This window comes from Geospiza fortis, unplaced genomic scaffold (genome assembly GCF_000277835.1).
Source record: "Geospiza fortis unplaced genomic scaffold, GeoFor_1.0 scaffold55, whole genome shotgun sequence".
Classification (NCBI taxonomy): domain Eukaryota; kingdom Metazoa; phylum Chordata; class Aves; order Passeriformes; family Thraupidae; genus Geospiza; species Geospiza fortis.
The window spans coordinates 5651715-5659375 of record NW_005054308.1 but is presented as its reverse complement, the minus strand read 5'-3'; the positions used below and the strand labels follow the sequence as shown (position 1 = coordinate 5659375).

General features: G+C 47.3%; 2 protein-coding genes across 2 annotated transcripts in view; one reads left to right on the top strand and one right to left on the bottom strand.

Moving 5' to 3' along the window:
• Window positions 1–12: 12 nt before the first annotated feature.
• On the top strand, window positions 13–3583 carry MRNIP (MRN complex interacting protein). The gene is made up of 6 exons (XM_031055193.1): window positions 13–147; window positions 272–369; window positions 1499–1568; window positions 1828–1961; window positions 2194–2296; window positions 2520–3583. The coding sequence occupies exons 1-6, from the start codon at window positions 13–15 to the stop codon at window positions 3081–3083; spliced, it is 1104 nt and encodes a 367-aa protein (XP_030911053.1). The 3' UTR covers window positions 3084–3583.
• A 14-nt stretch (window positions 3584–3597) lies between these two features.
• Window positions 3598–7661, bottom strand: part of SQSTM1 (sequestosome 1) — a 14438-nt gene continuing 10374 nt past the window's right edge. Inside the window, exons 2-8 of the mRNA XM_031055192.1 lie at window positions 7457–7552; window positions 6427–6656; window positions 6162–6318; window positions 5603–5692; window positions 4935–5179; window positions 4505–4712; window positions 3598–3898 (exon numbers count right to left, since the gene is read on the bottom strand). Of these exons, the coding sequence (XP_030911052.1) occupies window positions 3741–3898; window positions 4505–4712; window positions 4935–5179; window positions 5603–5692; window positions 6162–6318; window positions 6427–6656; window positions 7457–7552 (1184 nt within the window). The 3' untranslated portion in view covers window positions 3598–3740. The remainder of the gene's footprint in view (window positions 3899–4504; window positions 4713–4934; window positions 5180–5602; window positions 5693–6161; window positions 6319–6426; window positions 6657–7456; window positions 7553–7661) is intronic.

Genomic DNA, 7661 nt, shown 5'->3' with positions numbered 1-7661 from the left:
CAGCAGGTGGGGATGGGACGGGACGGGACGGGACGGGACGGGGGCAGTGGGTTCCGGGCCCTGACCGACCCCTCTGTGCCCTCCCAGGCCAAGCGCAGCGGGCGGTGGAGCTGCAGCGTGTGCGGCCAGCGGCAGGCCGTGCAGAAGGTGAGGGCAGCCCTGCACCCTCAGCCCCGTGTGCTGGCCCTCGGTGACACCTGGGCTGTCGCCTCACCCCGTGCTGTGCCCCTCTGGCTGCTCCCTCAGCCCGGTCCCCATTCATTCTGTGCAGGTTTACGGGCAGGGCTCGGGCCTGGAGTGTAGGCGCCACGTCCAGAAGCTGAACTTGCTGCAGGGTGAAGCAGAGGAGGCGCTTGGATGGACATCTTGGTACGGTGTTTAACCTTTACCTGCTCATTGCTTTTGATGTGCTGCAGCTGATGTGCATCTTCACACATCCAGTGCCTGTTGGCCAACCCGAGCATGTCACAACTGGGTTTTCTGGCCTGTTGAGAAGCCTTGACCGTGCTGGTTTTGGCCTCACCTCATAGAACAAGCTCTTTGTTGGGGGTTTAGTGTCCCGGTATGTTTCTTTAGATAAGGATTTCTTTCAGATAACTATAGGTGATCAACAGCATGTGTTGGTCAGGCCTTTACTCATTAATATGTACACAATAGAGTTTGGGTTTGTTGGTTTTTTTTTTTACACATTACATCCTGAAAAAACATCCATTTGAAGAAGTTGCTGCCTAACTGTTGGCATTTAGGGAGTTCACAATGTGAATCTGTTGAGCAATCACTGCTGCTAGTGATAAGAGACTTGTTCAGAGCAAACACTTCAGTGTAATTCCTGCTGGGCTGGAAAATCTGAGTAGCACCTTCCTGTTTATTTCATTTCTGAATCTGTTTATAAATCATGTAATCTTGAAATGGTCTTGAACTCATCCAGCCTCCTTTTTACTCAAATTTATTTTCAGAGATCAGTCAAGGATAGTTACATAACTTGCTTGTGACTACACAGTGCTTCACAGTTAGGCTTGGGTAAGAAAACTCATTGTTCACTTTATCAAAAAGTGATGCTATTTTTATTCTCAAAGAATTGTGAAATTCAAAACATTATGAAACAACTTCTCTTTTCCTTGCTTTCATGGGATAAAATGAGTGAGTTTAAACTGTTGTAGCAAACAAACACTGTTATATGCCTCGTTATGAGCAATTAAAATTTATCATTTCATAATTAGTGGCTTTAGATCAAACTTGCAATTTTGTATAGCAACAAGGAAGGCTCTAACTAGAGCCTGTAACTAGATTTAATCAAGTAATTGTGCAATGCATCTTGTAAATCATTCATTTAGCATAAGTTTTTCCATAGATCCTGTTTTTTCTGATATGTCTTCTATCCAGTGTTCCTATCCATGCTTTCTATTTAATCCCTTGTGCAATGACTGGCTGATTTGAAGCCTATAAATCAATAGACAGGAGTATGTTCTAGAAATTGTAGTTTAAACCTCTATTTTAGGTGTGTAGAAGACTCTGTAAATGACAGCAAAAATAGAGCAGCACAGCATGAGGACAGTTCAGTCCAGCAGGTAAGATCCCTGTAAAGCTGAGGTAAATACAAACCCATTCTGTCCTGGGTGAATTCTGGTGAAACCAGTGATTCCTTTATGTGGTTCAGACAGCTGAAATGGTGTATCAAATCAGAGAAATTATTTGATAAATCCTGAGAATGATACAGGAGTGCCATCCTAAACTGATCCACGATTTGAGCATTCAGCACATGTGTAACAATACCAAAAATGAGAACCCCCAGGTTTTGCTGGTTTTAGTAACTCTCCAGTGTTGTAGGAGGGAAGGACAGAAGGCAGTCGCTGGAGTAAATATCTGGACCAGGAGAGTGAGGATCAGGAAGATGAGGAGGAGGCAGCTCTGGAAAGGCAACAGTTCTGTTCCCAGAGAAAGAACACTGTGGGAGAACAAAGGTACAGAGAGAACTTGGTTTTGCAATTCCTGCCCCCGAGTGGTGACACTTGATTTGGAGGTGTGGGAGGGAGCTCAACTCTGAGATCTGAGCTCAGGTGCAGGTTGCAGTGTATGACCTGAGCTGAGGGATTTGGTACTTGGGGACAAAGCCATCCATTTTATGAACCCCTCCTGTGAAAAGAATCACAGTGGATCTAATATGTCCTCTTTGTGAATGGTTCTCTTGGCCAGGAAACACCTGAAGCGCTTCCTCTCCAGTGATGTTCCGGAGCATGCAGAAGAAAGTGGAGTTTCTCAGCTTGTCTATCAAGCCAAAAAAGTTAAAACCACTGAGGTATTTTAGCTATAGAAGATGCTTCTGACTTCTTTTGTATCATCATAATTTTGAATTTTTATGAGTCTTTCTCTGTTCTTTTCCAAGCAAGCCAATGAATGACTGGGGAGAAAAAAAAAAACTGTTGAGGGTTTCTCTCTGAAAGGTTTTATTTAAGCAAAGTCAATGAAACCTTTAATGCTTCTATGCTGCATTTATAACCAAGTTCTCTCCTTTCTTTCAGTGCAAGAAATACTTTGTAGCAGTGCCTGATGGAGATGCTGGTTCTGGAGGCAGTGTAGTTCCTGCTGTCTCTGAGACTGTAGTGCCTGAGGAGAATACACAGCCCCCAGCTGCTTGTACCAAACCATCCAAGTGGGGAAAATTTCTCTCATCATCTGACAGCTCTAGTGAAAATGCTGCTGCAGTGACCATGGCACTACAGGAGGGCAGTGGAGGTGTAGGGCTGGACAACACAGCTGCTGGTGGGACCTGGAGGTGCTCAGAACAGGCTGGAAGAACTCTGCCTCAGGGTACAGGTTTTAAATTTAAAAAGTGTGTTGCTAGTACTGAGGATCTGGCCTCAACACTGCCCAGCAGCATGTGCTCAGTTGAGGATGTGCTCAGAGAATCTCACAACCAGGTGTTAAGGGTGGGATCTGCTGCAGAGACCACTGGAGGAAGGTGCTGCTTGGATACCACGGGGAGGCCAAACACCCTTGTTAACTCTTACCCTAGACCAAAGCTGAGCAACATTTCTTGTGAGCAACTCTTCTGCACAGGTGAGGAGTTTGATGATGATATCTGAATTTCAGGCATCTTTGGCATGTCTTTCTTGGTTCTAATGTATTTGACATGTTGTTTACTGAGACAGTTTTGAACTAAAGGTGGTTTCACTCAAAGCCATAGAGAACTGCACTATTAAAGTTGTTTACTTGCTTGATGGTTGTATGGGGGGCAAGGAAAGGAAGGAGAGACTCTTGCTCTCAGGTTACAGGGTTGTCTAGCAACCTCAGCAGCTAGAAATAGGAATTAGGTCAGCTCCCAGGCTTTAGGGATTCCTGGCCTGTACAATTAAAATCTGTGATTAACTCCGCCTTACAAACTACAGCTCTTTTTCCCCGAACTACATCTCTGTTGAAATCTCCCATAGCAACCCTTTCCTCCAGAGCTGTAAGCAAGCTCCAGAGCCAGCAAAGCAGTGGATTTCTCTTCCTAAGTGTACACCAAAGTATGTGCAGCAAGCAGTCCTGGGCTGCTTTGTGTTTTCAGCCTCATCCATAAATAATGTAGCTGTGATACTGAAATGTTCCACAGACACATGACATGCAGTAGTATTTATTTTTCCTCCATTCTACAAGCACTTAAGAACATGAGACAGAAACCCAGAGTAGGAAGAATGATGAACCACAAGAGCTCATGCTGCCTTATCTGCTTTCAGCTAGAAAAGTGCTTTTTGTTACTACTACAAGTGAGGTGGCTGCTTAGAATACTGGATGGCATCTAGTGCTGCCCCAATGTCGCAGTTCTTGGTCTGCAGGAGCCGAGTGAGCCATCCACCCTCATCAGAGAAGCCCATGGAGAGCATCTGGGACAGAGACTCGATGAGGCGAGGGTCAGCTTCTGTGGGAAGAACAGAGTTCAGCTATTTCACGTAACTGAAAAACCAGGCAAGGCTTTAGTAGCACTCTTCGAGAGGAGACATGCTCTTCTTTGTCTCCCAGGAGTGCAGATGTTTGACATAAACAATACACAATCAGAGCTAAGGAAAGTGCTTAGTCAGGCTCAGCTGGCCTTGCTGTGGGACTCAGTGCTGCTGATGTCAGTTGAGGGACCTTGGATACTGTTACTGGCTCCCACAGCAAAGCGCTGCCCTATAGCCACAGGATGTACTGGTCCACATCCTGCATTAAAAGGCTCTCTTGAGCAGTACACAGCAAGGACATGATTGAGGACAGCACCTATTTTGTGCTGCTCAAATGGCATATTAGCTCAAGGTCAGACATCTGGTTAAGACTTAGCAGCCCACATTCAAGAGAGGAACCACCTGATCATCTCCAACAGGGTGCAAGGGCTGCCAAACCTGCCCAAGTCAGGGACTGGTTTAGCACTATCTTACACAACCTTCGTTTCTACCACCTCTAAAACAAGTCTGCTTGTGTCAGGCCAAGTTGGCAGTTCCCAATCCAGAGTTACTCTTAGCTATGAAAGCTGCTCCCACTCTCCTACCTGGGGGCAGGTGTGGGTAGAGAGCAGCTTCTCGCAGTCCTGTAGGTCCTGGCTGGGGAGGATCCCGAGGCACATCCAGGGAGCTGGGACCGTCTGTGTCTGGCATCTGCAGAGACTGCAGTTCACCTGTGGAAGGATCCACTTCTTTGGATGATAAGTGGGTCCAGTCGTCCTCACCCCCTGATGAACTGCTAGACTCACTGTGTTCCTAAAATGGAATAAAAAGGACCCAGGTGCTGCAGTGCTTTCCAGGCAGTATGCACACTCCTACTATTTGCCTTTAATATAAAGAATTACATCCACAAGAAGTCCCACCACCTTTGCTGTAAATCTATAAAGATGCTGTATATCACTTAATCTGCTCTCATCTTAATATTCACTCCCACAGTACATGCTAAGTGATTGTATTCAATTACTGTTGTTCCTGTACCTGGGAGTGGAAGCTGCCATCTTCCATTTGTGTGGGCACAGGATCTACCACCATGTCTTGCATCTGTTCTGCAATGGTATTTACTTGTGCAGCAGACTCTGTGTTATTCCAGTCTGCTTTGGTCTGAACATTCTGGGTTGGAGCACTGCTGGTTGCCTCAGCATTGGTCTTCTCTTGGTTGGCAGAAGTGGGAGTCACTTTGCTTCTCTGTCCTCCGTGTTCCACATCAATATCAACTTCAATACCTAGAAAAACATTTGAGGTGGACAAAGTCTTAAGAGGTTTTTCCAAAGCACAGTCCTAAATGGATCAATCCTGCTCTACACTCAAGGTTTCTGTTATCCTACAATCTGCCATGTAACATGCAGGAATTAAAATGCAAAGCCTTCTTTAATAATGTCCACATAAACCAGGCAAAATCCAGAGTCACCACTGACTTGAAGTTAGTATTACAGTGCTGACACATTAATGAAATCTTTCCTCAAAGAAAAGGTACTGAGTGGCTGTTCTAAGCCTAAGCATTATTAGTATCCAAGTGTAAATTAAGCCTTTGAGACTTAGGATACAGGAGGTAGTGCCAAGACCAGTCATAACAACTGACTGCTGCTCCTGTTAAACAGACCTGTAAGCCAGTCTCAGGGATTGGTAAGAAACTGTAGGTCACTTACCCAGGGGACTCAGAAAAGCTGCAACACTCTCCCCAACATTCTTTAGGAAGGTGACATTGGGGTCCTGAGGCTGGCTGTTAGTAGAAGCTTCTAGAAAAACAATTTCTGTTAGCACACACAAACTCCAAGGGAAATGGCACCTGCAGAGGGTGTGTCCCCACAGGAGCTTAGTGCTCATTCCTGTCACTCACATACATTACAGAACAAAGCACTACAGAGAAAAACTAACTGAGCCACCTCTGTAACAGAAAGCCAGCATTAGAATTGTTATGGCTCATTACCCATGCTGAAAGGCAGATCTGGAGTAGAATAGTGACATGCTTGACCTAACAGCTCAGCTTGGTTGGGTTCCAGATACTTTATCTGCATCCTCATTGATTGCATGGACCCAGGCACACCTTAAAGTAATCACACTTAGTGCTGAAAGGTGCCAGTTATTTCAAGCAAATTAGATTTATTCCTTTGTTTGTCTTCCCACCTAGACTCTACCCTGTCCTGCAGAACCTCAGCTGGTCTCAGGCTCCACCACCACCTTGTCTACCAGGGCATCTCCTCTCACCTTCTGCAGCAGGTGCACTGGGGGCTGCAGCGGTGGCTTCAGCTTGCTCCGAGTTCTGGCAGGGAGCTGCAGGCCCAGGATAGCCCCAGCAGTGCATCCATGGGAAGGGTGGAACTCCATGGCGCATTTTACGGAGCCAGCGTCCTCGGGGAAGCCACTGTAAAGAGTGACACTCATGTGACACTGGGTTCTGAGCAACTGAAACTCCTGACTTGAATTTGGGGAATCTCTCACTCATCAGTTCCCCCTGAGAGACTTTGCTCACCTCAAATGGATTAAGCAGTGGGCTTTGGAACATCACCATGTTGTGGTCCTTGTGGATGCCCTTCCCCTCACAGGTGCTGCACAGGTCATAGTCTGGACAGACACTGCACTTGAACCTGGTGCCCACCACAGGTCCCTCACAGCCATCACAGATGACGTTGGGGTGCACCATGTTGCGGGGAGGCTCCTGGCTGCACTGCGAGCGGTGCTCCCGCTTGCACTCCTTTTTCTCTGTTAAGGAAAGGAAACTTCACATCAAGATCAGGTTACTATTTACAGCCTGGAAGTCAGGCAGAGGAGGAAGCACAAACAGCCCATCAGAGCAGTGTTGACTTACTAGGTCAGTTTATTTTTACACTGGCTGTCAAGCCTAAGCCAGGCTCATGTAAGAGACCTTAAACCACGTGCAAAGAGGTTTTGCAAAGATACCTTCTCCTGAAACCAAGCATACCTTATCCTAAGTATCTCTTGGCATGCTTATTTTAGATTAGTACTGCACCACCTCATCTGGCTTCTCATCCTACTTTCCCAAGCACTACAAGAACAAAATGTTTCTGGAGAAGGAGTTAGGAAAGCGGATGCCAGGAAGCATTAACATGAGAACGGGGACAACAGGTGTGGCTCATTAGATGGACTACAGATAAAGCTTTTAGGGCCTCTACCTGAACACAAGGGACTAGGGAGCAACTATGCCCTGGGAAAATGGAATTAAGGCTAACATGTTGTTGTGAATATTTAGGATACCAGTGCCAGTTTAGTGTATCCAGGGAACGAGCATGACAACAGAGCCTCGCACTGGGCCAGCTGATAGGGCCAGGAGGAAACCTGCGGTTTGTTTATCCCACCTCAAATTCACGTTCTGTCATACTACACTGCCCTTTATTTAACCTCCCCCGCAGAGGCCGCAGTTTCCACCAGGCCCTCGAGGACACGGGGAAGGGCCAGGGCTGGGCTGGCTTTGGGAGCGCTGCCGGGAGGTGCCCAGCGCTCAGCCGAGCCCCGCCGTGCCCTCCGGAGCTACGCGGCCGTACCTTTGATATAAACACGGAATACGCCATCCCGCACGTAGGGCATCGCCAGCTCCAGCTCCTCGTCGGAGGAAAAAGCGATCAGGTCCCCGTCCTCATCTGGAAAGGGCGAAGCGCAGGATGAGGGGCCCGGTCGGGTGTCACGGGGGGTAACGGGGTACCCAGAGCCCCGCACCCCGAGATCTGCCACCCCCGGGCCCGGCCCCAG